Genomic DNA, 27,052 nt, shown 5'->3' on the forward strand with positions numbered 1-27,052 from the left:
AAATTTAAATTCCATTTTATTTTTACATTTAGTGCATGTGGTGTGACACTTTCAAAATAAAGAGGTGGCGGAACAAATTATAAGATGGACCATGTTCCCCCACGAACTGTTTGAATGTAGCAAAGGCGGCAGTTTCATAAATCTGGAACAAACTTTTGAGTTTGTCAAACCTGAAACTCGAAAATGCCGTGAGTATTGATTATTGTATCTTATCAGTTCGTTCGTACTGATTTCTTAATCGAAACTTATGGTACTTCTACTGAGACCTGAAGCCTAATTTACATGAAAAATCCTTAATACTGCTTTCTGCAAGAGAAGCTGACAGATTGGCCTACGCCCTGCTCTGTTATAGTTACAATATTATTAAGTTTGTGTCCAACATGATTAATGTTGCTACACTCTAATCGGGAACAAATTGTGTATTTCTTGACTGTGTTGTTAGTAAATAATTTCCTAAGGAAATTCCCATTGTTTTAAGCAAGTCCCTAAATTACAAACACAAACTTTTGACTTTTGGCTGCATGATGTTGAATATACATATATAAATACTACTGCAGTTTGGGACATGCATATCCTATCTTTCAGTATTTACTGACATTATGTGTTGGCACTTGACTGCAACTAACATCCACCGAGTATCCTGGTAAAGAAGAATGGCTTATTTGTCTTGTGTAGTTTGTAATAAAAGAAAGCAGTTCATTGACATAACTTTTTTCAACAGTGTGAGAAGAACTCTTCACATGGACAATGCTCACAGTGTAAGTAGATTAGTATTTCTTATGTCATGTGTGCTAACGGTGTAATCAATTTAGTCATTACCCATAGGCGGCTTTTGGGGTTTCTAATTTCTGTATAAAAGAATACTCTATGTCTATCTATGTTTAAAATGTTTAAATGTGTTTTTTTTTATCATGTCATGTTTAATTCAGTTGTGTCTCCAAACTGCCCCCTGTAGCGTCCAGCTTCCAAAATACCACTACCTACAACTCTGACTGGAGCTGCAAGTTCTCAAGCAGGTGTGTTGACAAAAGTCCTTACAGGTTTCTCAGGAGATGATCAACTTCATGTACCATGTCACAAAATTGCCCCAAAGCCATAGAAGCATAGGTTAGACATAGGGCAATCTAACACCATAAAGCATGTTGTATATCTCAGGCTGTCAATGTGATCATCTGTTGTTTGCCTTCTCCAAAATGGTTCATCTCAACAACTATGGGGCCCAGGGGTTAGCGAAATGGGCATTTCATTAGAAAGCATCAGTTCATTGCCTTGAACTATGAGTTTATTATCTAGGCAGGGATTGAGTGAACTCTTGAACACACACTGTGTATGCCTGACTGTGAGGCAGGGCATAACTAAAAAGTATGTTTGTGCTCAATGACCTATTTCTGTGTAAATTAAATTATGATTTGGAAAAACTAGACTTTATATTCAGTCATTTCATATAGATGTCCTCCTTGAAAATAATGATCTATATCCAGCTGCCAACCTCACTCTCTATCCTTGGAAGTGACGCACCTCTGTATATTCGGCAACTGCATTTCATTGTATAGAGCCGAGCATGTTGTCTTTCATGAAAAGGACTGTGGTACTTTGGTATTGAAGTTATGGTACTTTATCAACAGCTAAAACAAAGGTCACTGGAGATGAAGAGGAGGTCCTGCAGACAGAGTTGAAAAAGTGAGTATCGATTTTGCATGAATTATTTTTTTTTTAATGAGCCTTATATTTGTTGTTTGGCTTTTTTTCACTATTTACTCTCAAAAAACACAGACAGAGCCAACAGTGTAGCACACAGTCAAAGGGTTACAGTGAACTCCCTTTTATGAGTTCCTATATTTCAATTGCCACACTTTCCTGATGGTCATAATGACATAGCAGAATTTAATGACAGGAGACATGGAATGACGGGGATCCATCACTGGCCAAATTATCAGTGATTTACATAGCACTAAAAATAGTTGTATAAGAGTCACTTAACACAAGAACCATTTCCTTAGCCCAGGCAGACATTTGGTGTCTGGTCCATCCATCAAGACAAGCATTAGTTTTTAATTTTATAGTGCTGTCACTAATACGTTACATTAGCGCGGTTTACAGTACATTCATAACACTCACTTGGTTATGTCATATTAGGGTCACTTGGGGCACTGCAGTGTTTTGAGTGATTGTAGATTTCAACATAAATTTAATTGTGTTTGTGGGGAAAGAGCGAAACCCCAAATGGCTAGACTAAAACGAGATACACTTTCAAACCAATAAAGCACCAGCAGTGCAGTAAAGCAGAACAAACACACACAAATAAACACATAATTGCATAAGTGAAAAAAAATCATAAATAACTGGTTTACAGGAAGGAGGAACTCAGATAATTATTTTATTTATATACACTTTTTCAGTCCACAGAAAATGTATATTTTGAAATAAATATTATAGCATATTTCACTCACAATCAAATGTTTTTTAATTTGATATTTACCTTGTATGTACCTTTAAAAATAAAGAAATAAAAAATACCCCGTCTGTCTTTTTATGGGGTTTTAAGTTTCTTTAGGCTCTGTTCATGCTCATCTATTCATCCTACCTGAGGTGGCTGATCAATATAAAAACAAGACACTATAGAAATAGTCACTATCAGTCAGTATGAATAGAGTTTGAGATGCATCTTTTTAGATTCTAAAATAGTAATTTATTCGGTCACTGACTGTCAGAATATAATCTGAATACTTCTGAACATGTGACTTTATCATTGTAACTATCTTTTGGTTTAACCAGACTGGACTCCTTGCGCTCCAAACTGGAACAATCAGCAGATGCATTCATCAGAGCCAGGAAAGAGCTGGAGGAAATACTGGTCAGACACTTTTTCTTTGGTCTTAAATCTTTAGAATAGGCGGAAATCTCTTTGTCTCCATCATATCCCCAAATTGCGAGATGATGTTTTTTTTTTTCTCATCACATTCTGAATATTCATTTCTGACATGACTTCTCCTTTCAGAATAGCTGCTTGTACGGCTGTGTGTCTTTTTCTTTCCTTTCTTCTTTAAATTATTTCCTGTATTTTGCCTTTTTTGTGGTTTCCCCTCATTACCCCCTTCATGCTGTATTTTAATTAGTCAGCAGAGGGCAGCAGTGAACAAGGACGTGTCCTCACTGGATCTTCTGCTGACCTGAAGACTGAGCTAAAGAGACACAAAGAGCTGAGTAAGTATGCAACGTGACTTCCATTGTTACTGTGTCAAAACATCAGGTCATAACTGAGGTTGCATGGGATTTAATCCAGTTTTCTCTGACCAAACTGAATATAAAAATAGATTAAATGAGTTACAATTTATTTTCTGTTTTCAGTTGTTTATGGCATCAAAAGGAGCCACTCATTTCAGGTTAGGCTCTATATTGGTCCCCTATTATAAAAAACTCATTATGATGTTTATATCTTTTCAGCATCCAAGGTAACAGCGTCTTTAAAAGGAAATGAAGACCCCAACAATCGCAGTCAAGGTAATACATCTGGTAATAAATATAGCAACACAAACACAGCGCAAGAGTAAACAATCCGTATTGTTTAACATTCATGTGATGTTGTGCTTTGATGCTCACCTAGTCACATTACTGGAATTTTATCACATTGATCACTAGGAGGCTTTATGGCCTCAAGGAGCCGAGGGCTGAACAATATCATAAGCGTTATTGAAGATTAGAGCTGCCACACATGTTTACAGACAAGTGTAGTTGAGTCGAGCCCCTACTTTATCATAGGCTGCTTTGACAACTTGAATGCTTTATGTGCTGTGGGAAGGTTTAGGCCAGTATCTCCCCACCTTTTGCTAATATCACAACTTTTGCGCGCACCGTTTTTCAGTGTCAGCGTTCACCAGTTTGTGGTGACTATCTGGTCTGCAAAGGGCCAAAGAGAATATTTATGTCTCATTTGTTTGGTTTATTTAAAGATGAGAAGGAAAAGAAATGTAGTCACGAGGGTGTTTGATACCCAAGGACATTCTCATCCACTACTACTTCACTATTTGCTTTGCTTCTTCCTGCATCTTCTTTGCTATTTAACCTTAACAGCATCAATGGATGCTTGTTTGTGTTGCTCACACAATCGTGTGCTCTGCGACCTTTGGAGAAAAACAACATTTTGTTTTGGTTACACAAACAAGTCAATGAGTGGATTTCCTAGGGAAAGAATTAATTTGATTATTTTAGGGACATGTTATGCCTGCAGCAGAGCAATTCTTGTGATCCAATCACACAATGGTGACTTGTGGAAAATGAATAGGGGGTACTGTCAGGAAGCAAGCTTGTTTTCCGATAAGGTTGTTAGAAATTATTTTAATTAGTTCCAGTAAGGGAGCTGAACATACATGATGCATTGTGGATCCACACCCCAGGAATGTCACATTTTTGTCACATGGTGGATCCGTGAAATGTATCAGTTTTGCATAAACCTCCTTACAACAACAGACTTCACAACGTCAAGGCAGATAGCTGTGGGAGAGAATTGGCCCTCTGTGCGCCCTGAGACACACATTTTAAAAAAACAAACTGTTATTCAAAGTTGCTGAAGAGTTCTGGCCTATATCTGCTGGGAGCGTGAAATCCAGACAGATGATGTTGATGCTATCTTGAAGCATGATTCTGCTCTAGTGTAAAATGTTTGTTTAGGTTCGCTGCTATGGCCCTTAGGCTTTCAGTCCATGTGCCGAACACAAGGGGAGGGAGGTGTAAGAAAATCATTTGAAAAGGCTGAGATGTAAGATAGTATGTGCTGGCTATTTTCTCAGCTTGACATTGTCAGTGAGAGGAGATACGATATTATAAATCAAAGTTTACATCATGGAAATAATAAGGAGAAGTGTAATATAATGAAGAAACATCTGTCATACTTATAAACAAACTGTTTCAGTGTTTATTTTTATATATATATATAATTTATTATAAATTGATTACTGCTGTACAGAGCACTACAGTATACAGACTGAGTATAGAGGTACATAGATGTAATTGATGTATAGATGTTCTAATTAACTTTAATGAACTGTTTTCCACACATAGACTCGATACTCTATGGATCCAAAGTCAGATTTCTGAATTGGATTGTTCTGCTCTTGCTGTACTTTACAGCAAGATGTGTGATGTGTGATGCAGAGTTCAAACTTCAAATTGAGTGGTCATGTTGTGTTTGTGTGAGTGTGTGTGTGTGGGCACACATCCATAGAGTTACCTGAAGTCTGGACAGGGCTGACCCTTTAAACGAGGTTTTGGGGCCGCAGCATGATCCAGAGAGTCATCATACGACACAAGCGTAAGCCGCTGTATTTAAAGAGACGTGGCAGTCAGACAGTCATATAAAAATCAGTTTGTTTATGTGAGTGGTGCAGGTGATGATTTTTGATCATTTCTCAAGCAGTGGTGTACGGCAGTGGTGTTTGTGGACCTAAAGAAACACAATACAAACCTCTGTTTCCTATGATAACGTGTCGCTATTTGTGTTCTTTACTATGGGACACCTTAGCTACCTCCACCTCCTGTGCTGGCAGCTGAAATCTAATCCAATCCCTACGTCTTCCTTCCTTCCTTTCTGCTTTTTCTCTTTATCTCTCTCTCTTTTTTCCTGCCTTGTCATCTCCTTACCCATTTATGCTGTGATAGTTAGAAGCACTTCCTTCTCAGACTATGAGTGCAGTATTAGGAAGCGCTTACGACTGTCCTTTAAGGTTAACAAAAGTTTCAGTAAGCAGTCTAAAGAAGTCACTTTTGGTGAGCAATCAGGCTTGGGGCGAGCATAAATCCTCTGGGCATAGTCGCGGCATTACAAATACCCACGGTGCCTGTATGTGCTGATGACTACAAAATTGAAAAAGAAAGGCCCTAATAATTCTGAGGCAAGTTTCCCTCAGCTGTAGGTATTGATTATTTGTGTGTGGTGAGAGATTTGGAAAATTCAATTAAAGGAGTTGTGCAAAGGATTCATAAATTCAGCCCCTCCAACCCGTATCGAGACATGGTTATGTTCTAAATCAATGCTGCACTTCACAATATATTTTCTTAGGAACATAAAAATAAATAACATTTAAACAGTTCTGCTTACTACAGAAACAAATTTTATTTTCTCTGAAGCTTTTTAGTAACAGCCAAGTACTGACTTGTGCACATCTTCAGGGTGGTGACGTATTTTTATTGCGGTTTTTCCCATAAGAAAATCCTATATAATATGAATTTTGAAATGACGAAATGAGGGGAAAGGGGACGGCTCAGCAGTGTAAAAATTGATCAGGCCATAGATAGGACCATGTTGGGGAAGATTTGTATGTCAGCAGTAATGGGCTGTATTAAAAAGAAGATTCCTTAAGATGTCATAAAAGTGATGGGGCTGTGTCGCAGGTTGTGGGCTGCCGGCCCAGGCAGCTCCCAGAGTCTGCCACATCAATCGTAGGGAGACCTCACAGACAGATGCCACCTACCCACCGGGAGTTTTATGCTTTCTGATTGACCACACAGTCGCAATTAAAGGGGGGAGTTGTATATTAGCCCGTATTGGTCCAACTGAAGCAGGTGAAGCCTTCGATCGACACCGGGGGTTGCAGAGTATGCAGTCTTTTCAGACGTGATTTCTGATTTACCGAGTGTCATTGCATTTCATCTCAGGGTGCAAAAAAATACATATACTTCCAGGTTTCTGTGAAATATTAACATAGCAACAAATACATACTTTATTGGAGGGTTGGGAGAAAACACTTATTAGCATTATTAAGTAGAGGATCATCATTGGGATTGTAGTTTACAGATAGCGACTTCTCCAGTTATATTGTTCTTAAATCTATTTCTCTAAATCTTACCACTTAGATAGTGGCCTCTTATTTAAATAAACACTTTTACATAAATACTTGACTTTGGGTTTCATCATCTATCTTTCTTAGGTCCTGGGAAGATGGGCAACTCTTATGAGTTTCTGAAATCCATTATGGTCTGAGGTACGGTCATCTTCAACTCTATTATAATTTCAGAATTTGAATGAATTACAGACAGAAATCCATCGCCTTGCATCTTGGTTTATAAACAGATACCCACGGTTTATAGAAAAATCTGCCTCCTGTTAACTGTCTTCTTTGTGAATATTCAATCTTGACAGTGACTGTGGTGTGTGTAATATCACCGGGAGCCAGTGGGGTTACAATCATGTTTTCCTCTCCCATATTCCCCAGGTTTTTGTTAGCGAGGCATCTCGGCTGTTGACAGCTAATGGAATTGCTCTTCACTTCTTGTGCGTATGATCCCATGGAGATAAGGCAGGAGATGAATGTGGAATCCGCGCTGTCAGTTGTGAGGCCGAGATGTCTTGGAGGCCGTCATTCATTTGCGAGAGAAGTGTGTGAAACGGTAGGAGCGAATCCTCTGACATGTTAGACCCCCGTCTCCCCTCCAGAGCCTCCGCCTCTGGCAGGTGACAAATGTTGATTCTACATTAATCACAATGCTGCAACGCTGTGCAAATAATGTTCTTTCAGATGGCAACCCTCATCCCCTGTATGGCTGAAACTATGCAATCCTCCCCACCTGTGCAGTTTAACACCTTTTGAAAAGTAAAGGTGGGGGTGCAAACTGTCTTACACAACACAGTAGTCTCTTTATTTGGCAGCGCCTGGGAAGGCCGAGGCCTCTCGCTGCCCGAGTCGACCTAAGCAACAGCTGGTGTTCACAGCAACATTTCCTATTTCTGCCTAAGGTGGATCGTGTAACTCTCACTTTATCACCCTTAGAGGCCACGTGAAGGACAAAGCCAGTACGCCCATAAACAAAACTAATGTTTTGATACAATCCCCTCAGGAGGTTGAAGGAAAGATCCAGTGTGTTTTAATACCTACTCCCCGCCGCCATTATAATAACACATCCACGTCTTACAAACACCAATGGTTTCAAAAGCTACAGAAAAGGATCGGAAAAGTTATTAATGTGTGTTGGTCATCTGTGGTTCCTTAAAGAGATTTTCATTGTTGTCCATTAGCAATGAGTCTCAGCTCAGGGTACAGCATCTACTCACTGAGTCTGTCTGCAGGTTCAGAGCCACACAACATGGGGATGTGCACCGTGGAAAACCGGTCAGAGGCATTGTTGTGGTGACATGGGTCTTATTTTCACTCTGGCTTTAAGTTAGTAAAGACTTTTTTCTCCAGTGTATAATTATTAAACATTATTTAAAGTGCTTTAAAAATGCATGCTCATGAGTTTTCTTTTATAAACCTAATCTGTCTCAAATCAGTGTTAACACAGCTAGACAAAGCAGTTTGATGCTTCAATGAGTATTATACTCTGTGGCTTTATCATTACTGTTTGTCACAGTGAATATGAATGTGGCGAGAGCGTGCTCCCCTTGTTTATAGGGTTTATTTATAGAATTTATGAATTGATGTAGAGTGTATTTGAGTTCTAATCTGCAAATGATGCACGTATTGATTAGCAATATTATTTTTAAATAATCAAATAATCAGTAACTTTTTTAGTCTTGTTTGGGTAATAATAATGTGAGAAATGTTTATTACAATTAACAAGACCCCAAGTTGTTGTGTTGAAATTATTTATTCTGTCCAACCAAAAATGAAAAATCCAGAGATATTCTATGGAAATTATGTAAAATTGAGAGACACAGAAGCAGCAGAAACTCACAGCAGCTCAAAATTATTGTTGAAATGTATCAGTGTCCACTCAGTTGCTGGTCTGCAGTTTTCCATCATATCACAGCAGATGGAGATGCCAATATGTCATATTATAAACTGTAATTTTCTTTTTAATATAATATTCAGCTCATCTTTTAAGCACCTTATTTGTGAATTTTTGTGAATAAATTGGACCATAAATTGTAATATTGACTGTTAATTCTTTAATATTTCAATTCCGTTGTATTTGTTGTTTCCCTGCATTTTATCATTTACTCCCATTCCGGCAAGTGAGATAAAGTAAATTCAGATTTTCCTCTGGCCTCACGTCATATACACCACGTGACGTAAAAGAGAATACCAACGCCTCTCACCTCTAATTGGCCCCTTGTGCTTGTGTCCCATTGTAGCACCAGTTAACTCAGGTCTTAGGCTCCTATTTGTCCCCACGGCCCATTAGTGGCTACTGGCCCAGAGCCTCAGATGCACAGGCAACCCTCACTGACCTGATAACATTTATAGTTGTAATGGATTTTTTTATGCCTGTCATTAACTCGCTCAGAGATTGGAGAAAGAAATTGCTTGTACCTTTTTCTGTGGTATTTCAACTTTATAGCATTATGTTCAGATATGTCACCTTCCATCGTCTCTTTTTAAGGCCTCTCCTGTCACTGGTTTTGTTTTAAATGTGCAGGTCTTTTGTACAGGACCCCTGAAGTATCCAGGACTTGTAATTAATATTTAATGATGTTGAGTAAAAGCTTTGAAAGATATAATTTCTATCCAATTATTGGCTCTGTCTCTGCTAGACTGTTAGGGGGTGATTTAGAAGACTACTTGGTTAATGTAGACAGTTTATATGAAGCTGCTCCAAATCAAACCATTTAACAATGAGGCAATGAAACAGATTTTCACTTTAGATCATTGAGAATTTTTATTTATTTTCAGAAAAACTAACTTTGTACAAAATAACTTCAACGATGGATAAAAATATACAGTAGAAAACCGTAAAAAAAAAAATCCCCACATGATTAGATCATGAACAACCGTTACTAATAGACCTGAGCACAGTCCCATCAGGATTCCCACATGAGGTACTGGTGGTGGACAAAATAACATGAACACCTCACAATATAACACCAACATCACAAACAACATTAAATCAGCACCTTCCCAACACGGTCTTAATAATATCATTACAACAGGTGTTCCTGTTATTATGGCCACCTCCTATAGTTTGAGTCTACAGGCACTGGGCTATCTGAACTCAAATGTGTGAGTTGTACATTGCCAGTCTACTGCATGTTGACTTGTGATGTCCTGTATGGCAGAAGCAGCCTAGTATTAATAGTCCTAATAATTCACATGAAACAGTTCACGTGGTTAGTGGAGGAATATTTTGAGTCATGGCTAAATTGAGTAACATTTTTATAATTTCCAAAAAGTAATTTGGTCCAAACTGGAAAAATACCAAAACCAATACAAAAGGTTATTGGTGTCACAGCTTCTTTGAACCAGCGTTCAGTGGTACAGTTTCCTTCCCACCAAAATGCCTTAACAAGCACTTGTGCTGAAAGGCGTCATGCATGTTAAGAGGAGATTTGACTCTGGCTTTCCTGAAGCAAAATGAGTTCAAAACCTTGTTTGCTTTGGCATTATTCAGTTGCTCTTCTTCTGGCTCTTTCTGCTGGGTGGCCCGCTGAACTGAACTATGTTGAAATATATAAATGTGCCCATAAAGTGTGCGAAAGCAGTGGTAGACACCAACACAGGAAACAAGTCTGGTAGATGTGGCGGTGGGGCCAGAGCTACGCTCGCGATGCTCAAACCGGCCATGACCGCTACGCTGATGTAGAACTGTAACAGAGAGAAGATCATGTAAATCAAGGTCACAATAAAATGAATAACTGCTCAGCTTCTACTTTAGAGCTGCAATACAAGAAAACATCACATAGTTCAAGGTCTTCTTATTAGCTTTTTCTAGATCTATCAACTACATCGTATGGTCTTCAGACATTAAACAAGCTTTAAATGGCAATGCATTGTTAATTTTTTGATTTCGGGAAGTTCAAAAACATGCGTTGTGCAAAGGTTTAGGCACCTGTCTACCTGTGAAACCCTCAGAACTTCATTAAGTCCTGAGTTCTTCACTGACTTGCGTGGACTTGCAGTATATAGCAGGTCAGGAATCGTCATTAGGGACTGTCAGCTGATGACATTTCCACAGGTGATAAATTCTCTGACTCTTCAAACCCTCTAACACTCAACAACCATGGGCTCCTCTCCACTGCGTCTGACTCCGGATATGAAATTGATGCCAACCGATGCCGACGGAGAAGCCTTTGATGAAAAGAGCACCTTGCCAATAGTTATGCATGAGGGTGTAAATATTCTGCTTTGGGGTTGTGTGGCAGCACATGAAACACTGCACTACGGTGGCCCTGAGAGCTCAACTCACTACAACTACTATGCAAGGACACAAATGTGCAACAAATTCAGAAAACAACTGGTAACACCTGCGGTACAGAAGTGTTTCTGATGACACAAAAAGTGATGGATATGGCCTGTTCTAACAACAACTACCTGTTAGTGGCATCTGAAAATAAGGTGAGTTTGTTTTTTTTAATAAAATCAATAATGCATGATTCAGATATTATTGCAATTATGGACTGCACTGTAATTGCGACATGTTGCATGCATAGGTTTTTGTGTCCCTGGAAACACTTTTGTGAGTTTTGCAGAGCACGTGTTGTCTTTTTAACCAACAGGCTCATGTTTAATATCAGCTGGCTGAAAGGGTTTTTATCAAATTTCGACAAAATATGTAATTTGTCCAATGGTGCCTTAACTTTTGCAAACCAGAGTGTAACGTACATTTTAAAGAATGTGATCATCATGACAATCTAGTAAAAATCTAGTAAATGGACCTTGAGTTATGATTAAAAACTACTACTGCTTAGATCAACAGTTATCTTATTAATGGTCTGTCACATATTGGCATTTGATCAAAACTATGACTATTTAATCTGTAATGATACATAATCCATAGTTTCTGTTGGATGCCATCAGTTTTTGTTCTACTTTTAACAACCCGAGTGCCTTTATAAAGCATGACTGATAAGCTGAGACCTTTCACTGTTGTTAATGTAGAAAACTCTCATCATTAAAAGTAAATGATATTTGTATCAGCAGCTTCTAGTGATACTATAATTAACAATTAGATTTTGTTTTGTTTTGTAAAACCACGTTTTTATCCCGTCACAGATTTGCAAACAGCAGTGATGTTGAGAGTGAGATCATTCGTCCGTGTGTTTGGGCTTTATGACCCGGGGGTAAGCTGGCGAGTAAGATGGAGGAACCACCTCGTGCCCACACCCGCCTTCGCCACACCGAACCCATGAAACCTTATCGCCGTCATCGGGGCTCGCTATTTATGCTGCTTGTGTAAATAAATATATCTAGGCAAACCTGTGTTAATGACATGCGCTATAAAAAGACACCTTCTCTTAATCTCTGACACCCTATCGGTGCCCCTGTCGCTAAGGGGCTGGCGTTGCAGCCACTTCAGACGCTGTGGAAACTTAAATAAGTGATAAATAATTCTTTGGTTGGCAGCGGCTTTCATCCCTGGACAGCTTACACAGCTTACAGTGGCACATGATCTTTATTTATACAGTTGGGTATATCTTCTCGCACAGTTGCAATTTAGGGTCTAGTGCTACTTTCAAACTACAGGCCACCTGGGACCCTGAAGTCACCACCATTCGTCTAACAAATGCACCAGTTAGTCACTCAGCGTGTGTCTTTATCTGAAGCGAGAAAACACTTGTATGTGTGGGCCGGTGGTCGTCGAAACCTATGGTTTAAAGATACTGACCTTCCATCTCACTATGCAGGCCAGGTCCATTTTGGGAAGCCAGAAGAACAGCTTGTGGTAGGCGCCCAGTCTCAGCTCTTCCTCTGAGCAGTGCTCCAGCGCAGACAGGAGGTAGATGCTGAAGTAGAGGAAGCCCAGCGAGGTCACGGCGTAGGACACCAGCAGGCCGTCCTTCAGGAACAAAGGCAGCATGCTGCACAGAGGGACAAGGACGGGGACAATGGTCCATTTACAGTTTAGAGTTGGTGCATTTGACCAGGCAGTACGTACAGATAGAGCTACTGCAGACGTCTCCTCCACTTTTAAATGCAAAGTGTAGCCGGAGCTTTGATCCACACTTTAATAGCAGTGACAAAAATCATTTATATCCTACTGTTGACTGGCAGCACACATGAAATAGATTTTCATAAACGTTCAACGGTGCATCATTAAGTTCAGTGTCATGTTTGGTGAGAGAGGAGCAACAGTAAACCGTGAAGCTTTTACTCAACAGGTCCAGACAAGCTTTATGTCCCTCGGGGAGAGAGAGGGAGAGAGAGACGGCTCTGACATTCATGCCAAGCTTATCTTAGTTTAGCAGAGCGGCATGGACAAGAACAACAGTTGACTCATAGTAAATCGCACTTCCACCAACCTTATGAAAACCTATCCACTCACAACAAACCACTCATTCTGATTTTTACTCCAACAATAACGCTCCATTCAGAAGATAAATGTCAAACATTTTGCGAAATACATACTTCTTCAATTTAAACTAGACTGGTTGCATTATGTCCTCTTAAAATTGCTATGCCGGTGCCTCCATTCAGCCAATTATGCAAACAAAAGATGTATTTTTTTTTTTTTAAATGGCAGACTCTGTGGAGGATGCAGATAATGTGTCCAAGTCAGACTGTACTGGGAAACAGCTACAGAATGACCTCCTGTCCCTACACAACGCACACTTAGACGGCAGGCATGCAGACTATGCCATGTAATCCCCAGATATCCTTATACTAAACCACACACACAACAATTAGTGCTGCCGGAAGAATTTAACAACAGCTGGTGAAAGTTAGATGGAGCATTTGCAGCACTACTTGTCTTTTCCATTCATGGTCCTTAGTTCAACCCACATCGCAGATCCACTCAGATTTTTAGGATTATTTCTACTGTGTTTTTTCATTGGATAGTTATGAGCAGCGGTGAGGGACAGAATGGAGCGAGAGACATTGTCTGAATGACACTACAAGGCTCATCTTCCTTAGAGTACACTCCCATATGGACAAAACACCTCTAATAACGGCTTAAACTAAAAGGCTGAGGTGACGAGAGCAGAAAATGTTGCAACGAGCATGAACCCCAAACGAAAAGATTAATTCTCGTTTAGATTGCGCACCAAAAAGCAAATGTATCTCTAATATAAACATCAATTAAGACATGTCTACACCCTTTATTTATTTATCTATCTACCATCTGTGTTTAGTTACAATACAGTCTTACCTGAATGTTGAGGCCTGAAGGAACCAAATGGCCATCAGGGGCAGGTCATTCAGCAGGAGGCAGCCAGGCCTAGAAAAGATCAAAGTTGATTGAGTCAATATTCAACACACTCAGCAGTAAGTACAATTAAATAAGTCCATGTTAGGCCAAAGCTGGATTTGAGTGTGTATATTTAAGATACTAACCTAATGGGAAGGCCTCATGAATCAGTTATTCACAAGAAGGTCAGAATATGTGACGTGTTTGAGGCTGTAAAACCTCAAAATGCAACTTTTATTTTTAGTTAAAGGTTCAACTTCAAAAATCGAGATCTCTTAATGTTTATAAATGTGTTTTTGAACGGCGTGGGTCTGTGCGGTAGACAGTCCTGCCATTAACTAAACCTGGTTGCCTGTGTCGGCGCTAGTTGTACACTCTGCTCCGAGGGGGGCACTTTCCACCGGTCCCCGAGCCCATAATTACAGCCAGTGCTCTTTGGCGATCCTGTTACAGCCCAATAATTGATCCTGCGCAAACAACGCCCCGAGCTGCCGCCTGCCATTCTTTCCTAATCCCTGGACATGCATTACTGATTGATTCCGGGGGACAGGTGGGAGATATAACTCAATAGTTAATAAAGCAACAATCTACCCTAATCTAGATTAATAGATGAGCCCAGATCTAGGAACCAAATCCCTCGCTGTTGAATCCATCCCAGGCTCCATTCTCTACCTATGTACAGCCGCCACAGCTTTATTCATATGGAGGTAAATGGTGATGAACGGCACACATGCACATCTTCCACTCACATGTGCGAGCAATGCATTTAGTCTGTTAAATATGACCCAACTGTGACACGCGCGACGGCACATACGATGACAACGGAAGCTGTGACGGCTGCTTTTGTGTCTGTGCTGCGCAGAGTGTGATGACAGAGGTGAATAACCTCTCAGTTAGCAAGTCTGTACTTAAATAGATTGTTCCCCTGCAACTCTGGCAGTGCGGCGGCAGAATGACGTCACTTTAACTAAGTGCACATGTACTCAACTTATTATCAATGTGCAGGACATAACTTAAGATTTGTGGTGGGGGGGTTGCGAGGCAAATGGCTCCTTTGTGAGTAGAAATTAAATCTATACTCATGAATATTTGAGAGATCACTGCGAGAGAGCAAAGTACCATTTACATTTGTTACCGTCCCCACAGTTACATGTGACAAAAACCTCAAGAAGTTATAACGGCTATCTTCTCTGTACTTACAAGGCAGCCAAGAGGATGGACTTCTCGTGGACTTGATAGGAGAAGAGGAAAAATGCCAGAGACGAATTGACCTAAAAATGGCAATGAGACAATCAATATAACAATTAATACTGTTAATATTTAACAGAATATTTTCAAATAAATGTAATTCGAGAAAAACTAGTCCATGAACATCAATAATGCACACATTATGATATATATTTTTAGAGAGGCTAAAATAAAGGTCTCAAATGAAAATGATAAAATTAAATATATGAAGTTTGAGCTGATAAATTATTAGCTGAAAAATAGATCTTGTCCCTCTATAAGAAAGAGGGTCAGTGGTTTTGTTCTGCAATCAGTAACAGTGGACAGGTTGGGGGGTAACCATGCCAAAAACACTCACCAAGGCCAGTTTAAACTGCCAGAACGTGGGTTTAGTCAGAAGTCTGATAGAGGAGGGTAGGGCTGCCAGGATGGTGCAGGCAAAACTGGAAAAAACAATACAAACGTTCAGATCATCTCACATCAGTTAAGTGGACACATATTCTGAAAATCCCCAGTGAGAGAGGAAGTGGTAGAACAGTAGAACAATATAACGCAGAAGACGTCATGTGAAGTCTGATAATGACAGCACAGTCACAACCAACAGGGTGAGATGAATTTTTTTTGACCAGCAGCACAAAATAATCTTGTTCTTTTTTAGACGCCGTCTGCCCTGAAACTAAACTTACCCCCCACCCACCTACCCCAGCTATGAGGGAATTGACCAAATACTGGCCCTGTCTTGGGGTTACCAGGCATTAGTTTAACCCTTCAATTGTCACCTGCTGGGGGGCAGAGGCACCGGAAGAGAGTGACTATGTGCGAGTGTGAATGTGCATAAATGTGCGGCGAGGTCGTGCAGCGAGTTAGTTCAAGGTGCGAGGGCAACAATGTGTCTGTAGGACCATTTGTGATAGAAAGCATCATGTGAACGGTGATGGATAGAAATAGCAAGATAAAGAGACAGAAAGATTGCAGTAATAAAACACTAGTCAGTGGGTATAGTGTGTATGAAAGTGTGTGTGTGTGTTATGTGCGTGTTATGTGTAGGGCAGGGTTTTGTGGTCCGGAAGGACATGGATCACTTTTCACAGCTGATTCATTCTATGTACACAGTACACCCACACCAGAGCATTTAGCAATCCAACGCCTGTGCCAAAAAGACAAGAGTGTTTTTCATTTGTTTGAAATGCACAACAGTCAAAGAAGTCCAACTTGATCCCCGGACTTAGCAGTCTGGCAGAAACGTGTCCATGCTGCGAACATAGGACTCCTAAATTTAGCGGGCCGGGTTATTTAAGCAGGCTCCTCCATGACACAACTGCTGCATCGACTATTTCCCTCGCTGTGATTGCACAGGTCTTCGGCAGTTTTTGGTCGAAATAACGAATCGTATCCACAGACTTCCTCTAGGATATGTTGCAGCGGGCTTGCAGGCAGAGACACCGAAGGTTAAACGGAGGTGCCGGTGCTTAATGTTGTCTACGTGCGCTCACCATTTATTTGTCTCCCCCTTCCCTTTCTATCACCCAATTTATAAGACAGGACAATAAATCACGTAATCCATCATGATAGTTTTGTTATAGCTTTGATTTACTCTGCTTCTATCTCTGAACATGACGCATGCTTTAGTAGTTCCTTGGGCAACTCAACCTCTTGTCATCACATTTCCAAAAACAGCTGTGACTTTATGTTCAGAAGTTCCTCACAAGATGTTTCCTTAAGGGATGATCTTATTTCCACTCCACTGGATCACAGTCTTCACTCCCTCGGGCAAGCACTGCTTTTCCCAGGAAATGGAAGGGAGTGAAAACAAAGAGAAGAACGATAGAAAACAAAAGTAGAAGGAAGAAACAAAAAAACAATGAAAGATAGGGGAAAGCGAAGTGAAGGCTTACTGGACAGATAGAGGGATTACCTGAGGTAGAGCTGAGACTGACTGGGCAGAATGGATCTGATCTTTATCAGGATGTTCAAGCTGCACCATGTGTTTGCCACCTTATCCTACACACACACACAAAAACAAAAAAAACACTTTGTCAACCATGAAATGCGTTCGGGTGAATTTACATGGCACAAATATTCAACTCAATCATTAATTTTGAAGAGAAAGCAAATACGTGGCATTACTTGAGGTAATTATTTCCCCACTGAAAGTGCAATAAAAATTCCTCAGTGAATTCCAGAGGGGGGGGCTTTGTGTGGTACCCTCCATCGTAAATTTTCCTCCCTTGTCAGAAAAAGCATGGGACTTATTTGTAAACTTGGGGACACAAGGTCAAGTGTCAAACCAGAGTAGTTTCTGCATAAGCAGCAGATGCAGACCAACCACAGAGCACTGCTATAAAAAAAAATAGATGAGGCCAATATGTTGAATAATTCTCTATGAATTCATGCAGAGCAACCAAAAAAATATTTAAATTATAAATAGTGAAAACTAGGACTGGGACAATAATAACAATAGCAGAAAAATTATAACAATAACGATATGCCGATTATTTCATTTATCAATCACTTTTCTTTGTTTAAGAAATGACAGGAAGTAGTGAAAATCAATTTTCTTACGTCTTCAGAACTTGATCAGATTTGATCCGATCAAATACAATGATATGGGAAAAGGAAAATCAGCAATTTCTCAGATAAGATTTCAAGATAAAGTCTGAGAGATAAGAGATACATGACATTTTTGATTGATTAAAATAATCACTCAGCTTGATGACGAAACTGCTTCAGATCATTTTTAAATAATGAAAACATCACAACTGTTTCTTTCACGTTGAACTCTGCTTGTCGATATTGTTTTTATGAATAATCAGAGAAATCTGATCTTTATGGTTGTAAATGATATAGATGGTATGTTACAACTTTAATGTCAGTCTCAAAGTACTTGTGGTCTTTAAGCTGTGAGATCAGATGAGGAGGGGCGCGCTGTGCGATTCAGTTGATTTAAGTGCTTAAGCAGTTGTGCAGGGATCAGATGATATTGAGGCCTGAGCCGCCACCGTGCGCCATGATATCACACAACCTAGACGCGGCTCGCCTAGATCAGCTTCCAGCTTCACCAGTCCACTAGTGTGATGATGGTTTCTCGGTCTAGAAAGCCTATTTCTGGCCTCCCCTCTCTCTCTCTCTCTCTCCTCTCCTGCTACAGCTGCTCGCTGCACAGCTGTGTGGATCTTAATGGCAGCCTAGTCAGCAGCACTGGGTCGTCCAGTGTTGTGTTGTCTCAGCCCCTTCCCTCTCCCTCTCTCTCTCTCTTCCTCGTGGCTCCAAATAACCACTGCGGGAATTTTCCTGGACACCGCCTGAAGGCAACATATGAACAAGGAGGGGGTCCCCATCGGCAAATGTAAGGGAGGGAGGGAGAAGAGGAGGGGGGCTCCTACACCTATAAGCTACCATGGAATTTCACAGGGAGAAGCATTTGGTGCCATTTTTGTGAGCAGACAAGCAACGTGAGACGTCAGAATGCAGCTCAGTGGGTAAACTTACAACTGCTCCCTCCCAGAAGCCGGCGGGACCACCAGTCACCAGCCCTCTTCTTCCCCACCACCCCTTCCCTTCCCCTTCCCCTTCTCTTCTCACCCCTTGTACCCTTGTCCAAAGCTTCTGCTTACGTGCACAATTTCACAATTAGTTCAGGACAACTCGCCCCAGGAGCCTCTTCGTGCTGTCGTCACAGGGGAGTATAGTGTCTCTCACACCCTGTGTATTATGTTTGCATCATTTCGTTGAACAAATACGGCCCGCCATCCGCTCCCCTGGTAGAATTTTCAATTACTTCTCACATCCATGACACCTTGTGGTGGGTGCCACCCCCGGGGGACCGGGACAAGAACGGGGGGTTAGAGGGTTTTAGAAAATGAGAACTGCAAACCTTGGCCTCTGAGCTGTCAGTCACACATCCCAACACACACACACACACACACACAGTTACTTTACCTCCGCTTCTTCCGTGACAGCTTTAAACACCGGCCTCTCGCTCCGGAAATGTTTCAGATCTCTCTCTCACTGTTTGCTATTACTTTTCCTTTTTAATTAATATCATATTCCTGTTGCTCCTATTCTCACAGAGGCAGCATTTGAAATCTGTTTGTGCGCTATAAAGCGGTCCAACACATTTTCCTAAACGCTGTCCAAAGCAGTGGTCCCTGGCAGGCAACAGTTGTCAGATCTGCTCTGATACGCCTGGAAGTGTAGAGTTGGCCCCACTCATCAGTCCATACGGCTGCAACATGGCAGGGCTATGAAGTGCTGAAAATACCCAGCCATAAATTAGACAGATTTATCTATATCCTCCTACTGTACATCCTGAACCCCAACACCTCCCAGAGATAGAGTGAAACCGATCTCCTGACCTTTCACCATTTTATTCCACTGTTTTCTTTGATCCTGCAGGGTATCCATTTCCGACTGGCTAAGCACTGGAGGGGTGAAAAAGGGTGCTCATCATGCTGGGAGTATGGGACAACGTGTAAGGCACGAGGCGTGCTACGCAGGTTGCGGCCGACCGAAGAAGTGGTCACAGCCTTGTGCTGTAAAACTGTTCAAATCCCCGTGAAATGGGGGGATTGAACTTCTTGGAAATCTGTCATTTCCTACAAAATAAAAAAAAAAGCACTGACTCTCGACTGATCGCGCACAAAAAGGGTTAAACAAGAGTTACAGCATTACCAATAAATCCATCACCATGAAAACTATAATAACAAACAGCCTTTCTCTCTTTTTTAATTGGATTAAAATGAATGAGTCCTCACTGTGTTGTGTCTCTGAACAACATCCTGTTTCAACAGAAATTACATCAAATTAGGGAAAATAAAGATACCATTCATTGGCCTTTACACTGATATTTACCAAACACACTGACATTAAAAGGAACTAATTAACCAAAAACTGATGTCATCCCCCTCATCACCCCCACACACTCACAAGATATGAGAGGAGAGTGAAGACACGGCCTTTCTGTGCTGCAGTGCTTGAGTTTAATTTTGAGGACCTTTTGCTTTAATTTAAGGAACAGCACTCCTCAACTCCACTTTATTTCAGAAAAAATATCATACTTTTTACTTGATTATAGTTAATTGACTGTACTTTACTTTGCATATTCGGATTATAATTACAAAATGTAGATGAAAAGATCACTGATAATGTATTATCATAGGTAAAGATGAGACTTTTATTGATCCCTGGGGGGAATTCATGAGCCAGCAGTTTATAAAACCTTTCAAGTTAGCCCTGTGTTTACCAGCTACAATACTGAAATAATGTACACTCAATACATCAATAATTATAATCCAATAATGTTACTAACATTATCTTGAGATGTGAGTGTTTTTACTTTTGGTTAATTTTAATGCAAACTGTAGTTTTATTTAGAAACTGTCTTATATGCAGAACATTATCATTTATTTTGGAAGCCATACAAATAATTCTTAGATTAATCAAATCAAAATGCCAAAGATTTATAAGTGAATGATAGTTATTAGGATTTTCATTATATTCTGATTGTTTAATTAAGGTCACATTTATTCATTAATTCTTTAGAAATTTCCCCCAACCAATCTCCTCGAGGGCAAGTGAGCTTCAGCAGAAACATGTGACCTGCATGGCCCTTCATTGTTTAGTCTTTATATTAATGATCTGTCAGGAGATTTTATCTTCTCCCATGTATTTCTTAAAATGACACATTAAGATTGTGAGTAAAGAAAGCTGCTGTTCTTACACGCCTGCATGGCCAGAGAACAATTTTTTTACGCTTATTTTTGAAAATCGTTCATCGTCGGCGTCATCGTCAGCTGTGTGTTTTCAGGTTAGGCTTTGATTTAAGAAGCTGCACCATACCTCAAATAGACCGCGAGCCACGGGAAAGATCCTCCTGGCCACCTGCACGGCCTGGCTGGGGTCAGACAGGAAGGGCAGCCAGCAGAGGGCAAAGGTCACCAACACTGTTACAGCAACTCTCACCAACAAGAACAGCCTACATGAAAGGGGTCACACAGAGACACGCGCTCAGATATAGAGAGAAATAATGAAACAACGTGTTATTATCTATTTTTACTCTTGAAAAACAATATTGTGACAGTTTTTGTTACCACAATATCCAAAGATATATACATGTTGACATTAGCGTGTTGTGTTTGAGTGTGTCTATGTCTGCTGCGATTCCTCGAGGAATTAGTACACACTGTCTGCAAGTCCTAAATTTGGGGTTTGACCCTGGTGCTGAGGAATGTAGTGAAAGCCATGCATCAGCTGAAAGTCTTCAGTGTAGGTCAGGGTATCTTGTCAGCTGTAACTGTGAAGCTGCTGGTTAAGTTGCACACACAGGCATAGCTGAGGAGTTTGGGCATGGCGAGAGTGTCATCTGGACATATCTTCCCCCCGGCTCTTCTAATCCAGCTCTCCATTTGCTACTAAATGCCCTTGGTACATTGTTACTAGATAAACAAGACACTGGACACACTAGTAACAACATCCAATCTGATTACGTCAGTCATTCTGCGGCTCTCCTGAGGACACTGCTCACTTATAGACTGACATTACATACTGTATCTGATTTGAGCGCTCAGCTGACACTTCCATGTAGCGTGACAAAACAATATAAGCAATAAATACACAGTTGAATAATCTTATTTTTACGCTCTTGATTTTTTTTTTTTAACGTTGTCCAGTGGGATTCTAGGCTGAGACATTTATTAGATCAATATGGATCAGCAGGATTTACCAGAACAATGCGTTTAACAGTCAGACATGAAATATGATAATCACTGATTCACAAGAATCAATAATGCGAGTATCTCAGTTCATAATTTCTTTTTTAAAAAAAAGAAAAACTCCCAATTCTCTCATCTCTTGCTCTATTTCTTTGGCAACTGTTTTATCAGTGCACTGTGGCTTGACCTTTGCCCAATATACTTTATACTTTCACTTCTCACTGATTTATTCATCCAGGAACTATAGCTCGCTGGTTGCTTGTTGCACACAGTAAAAAAGCAACTAGATAAATAAATACATACAAATAAATGGACTTACCCTCTCCCCATTAGACCCAATTTGAAACATTTTCCCAGCAGGTAGCAGAAGAAAGGCAGCGCGTGATACAGCTCCATCTGTTTGTAGTTGAGAGCCAGGGAGAAGGCCATGGAGCCCGACACATCCCAGCCCAGACCCAGAGCCAGAATCCCCCACAGGGCAAAGCCCAGGCTCACTCCATTGTACCTGATACCATTAAGGTCAATACTGGACTGAAGGTGATTTAGAAAACAGTAGCTAATTTGACATCATCAGATTATCTTTATAATCTAAATGTTCATATTTTTTGTAAATTGTCAATTAGGATCTTTAAAGCAAATAGATACGATACCAATGACCACTACATTAAGAGTACAAATACATTTATACATGAAGGATACTGGAAATGGCCGTAGTCAATGAGAATTAGTCCTGGGTAGAGCAGGAAGCAGAACAGAGTGCAAACCTGGAGAAACAGAAAGAGCTGTTACAAGTTGGCAAAACAAACATAACTAAATTGAATTGCCAATCTGCTCATTATTAGCCTCAGCAACAGGTGTAGTGATCGTGAATGATGCATTGAGGGTTCATCTTTAGTATTCCTAGTTCAGTACCAGTTCTCACACGTGTTGACCTATAGGGCAATGCATGCTGGGATAAGCTGTTCAAGTTCTGTCTTTTTTCAATCAATGACTGTTTGAAAATGTAAGACACTATCTCAACACATTAGACATTTTCCCTCGAGAATAATTGAACTGTAAATGTATAAAGAAAGACCAATTGAAATGCAGTAACTTGTTGGAAATATAATAACATTATTTTATCATATTATATATAATGTTGCAATAATGACTTTATAATTCCTCAGTTTGGTGGACCAGTGCTGTAATCTGTTTGAATAAGGGTGGTTTTCCCCAGACTAAGAGGAAGATGTTGTTTATTTGGGTCTTTAGTTGAAACATACTATTAGATGTAATGAAAGTTCAGTGTGTTACCTTTTTCCTAGCGGATCCATCAGTCAGGTAAAAACAGTATAAAACCACAGCAGGGATGTATATCAACAGATCTGTTACCAGAACTGGAAAAGAAGAAGAACCATACGTTATCGTATCTATTTTTTCACGGAAATAACGGATTTTCACACTTATGATGTGAAGTATCCATCCAGCCATGTGTCATCTGAGCAGATGTAATTAATTTTGTACCGTTACTGCACAGTAAGTGAAGCACTGTAAGCGAATAACTTGCTGTTATTTTAAGGTTGAGGTAGACTAGGCATCGTCAGATAGTTGTGGTTGTTTTTCACTTTGTTTTTACTATGATTACTGTACCTGTTGTTCGCATGAAAACCTTGTGTTCTGGGCTTTCATAACCTCTGGATTTGTGGAGCTCCACCCATTCAGGGTTGATCATCTTGGCTCTGCAGGGACATTATGTCAACAAAGTATGCAATGCTTATATTGATCTTAAAGTCATATTCTCTTGGGAAATTAACCTGCTGCATACTAATTTTCAAAGAACACCTGTCTAGTGTGATCCAACAGAAATCACTCACACGTAAGCACAGATCCAACTGTGGTAGGCAGTAAGAGGAGGGTAGTCAAGACCCCAGTAGTTCAAGTCGTTGTCAGTGGTATTAAAGTACCTGTAAGAGCACAAAGGTTACGTATATTTACTCTGAAACTGTCAGACATGGGCACTTCCATAGATCTAAGTCTCACTGATTTCCTTCCCTCTATTTTTGATCCCACATCAAACTAAAAAACAACAACAACAACAACAAAAACAGTAATTAATTTTCTATCAATTAAATTGCACATTAGCTGACTAATCAGTTAAGGTCTATTTGTGTATTTGCTGTGTATTTTTATTTGTAACAAAGCATTACAGTATATTACAGGTCACCTTATATGCTTTGTATACAGAAATCTCAGGCTGAAGTAACTCGTACATAAGCTGTCCATAATAGTAAGTAATTGCAGTACAGTAAAAAGTATTTTCCTCTGAACTGCAGTGGAGTAAAAGCACAGTAGAAGTAGCATAAAAACACCTGAAATATGTAACACAGTAGATACTGAATATATACATAAGATAAGTTACCTGTCCCACCTTCATAAAGATTATTCTGTTGTGGTCTTAGAGCAGTATTGATAATGTTATGTGATAGTTTTACACTAAAACCACGAAGGAGGTGTTTTATTAAACTGCATTGCAGTGTGCATTGCTGTGATTTTACTCTAGTTACCACAAGCCATTTATAAACAAGTTCATCACAAATGAAGCTTCAGACTGACCATTCCTGCAGAGGGAGGTTGTAGGTCACCTCCTGCCAGTGCCTTTGAGCTTCATAGTCGCCAAACATGGGAGCTTTCCCCGCCCCTGGAGGGAAAAAAACAAAACAAACAGACATTCACAGCTTTCAGTCTGATGAATGAACATGACAGCAAGGCAGAAACAAACACACACACCACCAGACTGACACCAACAGCTATTTGAGCCTGTGACTGCATGCTAACCGCTAACGGTAGCTCCCTGGTAAAAGTAAAACAACTTTCTGTCTGTAGTTTATTTAAAAAAATAATAATTTAAAAAGACCCTCCTCTGCGATAAGACAGTGGTTAATCCAGGAAGACAGTTGTAACTCAGTGGATGTAGCACGTTGACATCAAGCTCCACAGACTTCCTACCTGAATAGGAATTTAACGAGACTCCCCATCTCACAACAATGCCCAACAAAACACAGAGTGATACGAGGCTCCACGTTTGCATCGCTCCGACCGGCAGAAATCAGCTTTTATTGGAGGAAAAATAAACGATAAAATCCTGCTCATTGAAACTGTTTTCAGATTCTGTTTACATTTCCTGTATACGTCATCTATCTAGGCTTCGTTTCACCCTCTCATTGGTCAGTATTCGTCGGCGTAGGAGCTGGAAGTTGAGAGGCGTTCGCGGACGTTTGGGAAAACGGGAAAATGTCCCTTCATCGTAATTGTCGAGACTATAGACTGTATAAAAAAGAAAAGGTCGAGACAGACTAATAACGTAATATTTTCGTGTTATGGCAGATTGAATTACAGTTGCTTTTAGGCGGTAAATAGTTTGTTGTGTTGTCGGTAGGCGTCGCCAATTTCTGTTTACGGTTACAATTAAAAAGGGACGGACATCCCAAATTCCCAGCTACAGCGAATGTATCTTCCGCTGAAATGAGATTTGATGAGAATTGATAGACATCAAGCATCATTAAAAGTCAATTTCTTCTGTATTTTGACATTTACTTGTTGAGCCTGAGGTAGCAGCGTGCCTCTCGTTTGGTAGCATCATACCGCTGCTGAGAAGGCTTAATAATATAATAACAAAATTGGCTAATAACATAATACAGAGTGTGGACCAAAGTGGATAAATGAATCAATGACAGGAGATTTTCGGTCTTCCATTAGAGCAAGTAAATATCTCCTGTTTCGTGGTCCCTCGGTTATGATATTAGTATCACAACGCTACCCGTTATCTGTCAGTCAAAGCTTAGCAATAAAAATTAATCACTTTGACTCCAGTGCACAGGGCACATTTATACCAGCCTAGATTTGTTTGAGACATCCAAATGTGATCATATGTGCAAATATATGAGCGATACATTTATAAAAACACAAAGATGTTATTTAACATTAAAACATTAGTGGGTTCCAAAACCTTTATGGAAATTAGGGGCAACTATTTGGGTGATGACATATAGGCCTAGGCTATGGAGCTCAACTCATTAAAGAAGCAAAGTCCCTTAAAATCAAATGGCTTAATTATAAGATCTGAAAAGGAAACCTATAGGCTATTATAATTTAACAAATATTTACCTTTAAAGCTTAAGTAGTGTAATATCACCTGTTTCTTCATTTTGTGGGAGCTGAACATCCGGTTGTCTCCTGTGTAAGTAGTTTGTTGTACCCTTCTGTACACAGATGTATGTGTGGTTGTAACAGCTCCCCCTTGCCCTCTTTTCACAGTCTAAATCTCAGCCTGGGGGCATTTTCTCCTCTGTGACCTTTTCTTCTGTTGACACCATCGTCTTTGTTCCCAAGGTGTTGGGGATTTGTTGGGTGAGACTCGTTCCTTGTGGTTCCGGCATCAATTATGCATAAATAATAATAACCTCGGACAACTGCTGATTTGCAATGACACTTTCATTACAACGGCAGCAGCCTATAACTCACGAGTACCCATTAGTTATTAATGCCTGGCCACACCAGCTTTACTTTGTCATTTATTGCTTCATCTCTATGCCTTTTTAAATATTCAGTAACTGCTGTACCTACATTTACTGTCTGTGATCCCCGCCCAGGAGAAGGCTATAGCTTGTGGTGGAGGATGACCTAGTTATTATGGAGGCCTGGGCCTTGCTTGCAATGCCATTGTTGTCTATCATTGCTTCAGTCACGTTTGCTACAGCAAGTCCAAGTTGATCTTTTCTGCTCTTTTGTCACATGTTTCATAGTCAACATGAGGACAAATAAAGACCTAGGCTATAATAAGAAGCTTTTCTCTTGAAAAATGACATGTGCGTCATCATATTATCCTATGATTTACTTGGAAGTACAGTCTGCATTTAGTTTATTGGGAAATACAAGTCCTGCCGCCATCCCATCCACTGTGGATATTCAATGTGAGGAAGAATATTTTACCATCAGCTCTGTTTGAGGCTTTTGCCCTTTCTCACTCAAAGGTCACAGGTAACACATGAACTCCTTTCCTCACAAAAATGTCTTCAACCGCA

At 40.1% G+C, this 27,052-nt stretch overlaps 2 protein-coding genes across 3 annotated transcripts; one reads left to right on the forward strand and one right to left on the reverse strand.

Moving 5' to 3' along the window:
- Window positions 1–100: 100 nt before the first annotated feature.
- On the forward strand, window positions 101–13,541 carry itgb3bp (integrin subunit beta 3 binding protein). Of its 2 annotated transcripts, XM_085774888.1 has the most exons (9): window positions 101–188; window positions 722–758; window positions 956–1,016; window positions 1,626–1,680; window positions 2,776–2,854; window positions 3,117–3,204; window positions 3,445–3,501; window positions 6,924–6,977; window positions 7,209–8,204. In XM_085774888.1, the coding sequence occupies exons 1-8, from the start codon at window positions 184–186 to the stop codon at window positions 6,974–6,976; spliced, it is 435 nt and encodes a 144-aa protein (XP_085631014.1). In that variant the 5' UTR covers window positions 101–183; the 3' UTR covers window position 6,977; window positions 7,209–8,204. The 2 variants fall into 2 exon arrangements, with proteins under 2 accessions (XP_085631014.1, XP_085631013.1); XM_085774887.1 differs by lacking the exons at window positions 6,924–6,977; window positions 7,209–8,204 and adding an exon at window positions 13,390–13,541.
- Window positions 9,579–25,173, reverse strand: alg6 (ALG6 alpha-1,3-glucosyltransferase). The gene is made up of 14 exons (XM_085774886.1): window positions 24,978–25,173; window positions 24,585–24,669; window positions 23,846–23,935; window positions 23,622–23,710; window positions 23,286–23,368; window positions 22,692–22,756; window positions 22,312–22,497; window positions 21,121–21,256; window positions 17,198–17,283; window positions 15,641–15,725; window positions 15,256–15,326; window positions 14,017–14,085; window positions 12,535–12,727; window positions 9,579–10,514 (listed from the first exon to the last, which is right to left on the reverse strand). Exons 1-14 carry the CDS (start codon window positions 25,057–25,059, stop codon window positions 10,317–10,319), a joined length of 1,518 nt encoding a protein of 505 aa, XP_085631012.1. The 5' UTR covers window positions 25,060–25,173; the 3' UTR covers window positions 9,579–10,316.
- Window positions 25,174–27,052: the final 1,879 nt, after the last annotated feature.

The sequence above is a fragment of the Trachurus japonicus genome, chromosome 4 (genome assembly GCF_045865225.1).
Source record: "Trachurus japonicus isolate A0001 chromosome 4, Traja_1.0".
Classification (NCBI taxonomy): Eukaryota; Metazoa; Chordata; class Actinopteri; order Carangiformes; family Carangidae; genus Trachurus; species Trachurus japonicus.

Bases quoted from the DNA above. Each gene is read 5' to 3' on its own strand.
- itgb3bp (XM_085774887.1), top strand. The intron at 759-955 runs GTAAGTAGATTA...TGCCCCCTGTAG, and splicing joins ACATGGACAATGCTCACAGT to CGTCCAGCTTCCAAAATACC. The intron at 2,855-3,116 runs GTCAGACACTTT...TATTTTAATTAG, and splicing joins AAGAGCTGGAGGAAATACTG to TCAGCAGAGGGCAGCAGTGA.
- alg6 (XM_085774886.1), bottom strand. From the start codon at position 25,059: ATGCAAACGTGGAGCCTCGTATCACTCTGTGTTTTGTTGGGCATTGTT. The intron at 24,670-24,977 runs GTAGGAAGTCTG...TTTTCCCTCCAG, and splicing joins CTCGTTAAATTCCTATTCAG to GGGCGGGGAAAGCTCCCATG. The intron at 22,498-22,691 runs GTATCCTTCATG...TAATGGTATCAG, and splicing joins ATTGACTACGGCCATTTCCA to GTACAATGGAGTGAGCCTGG.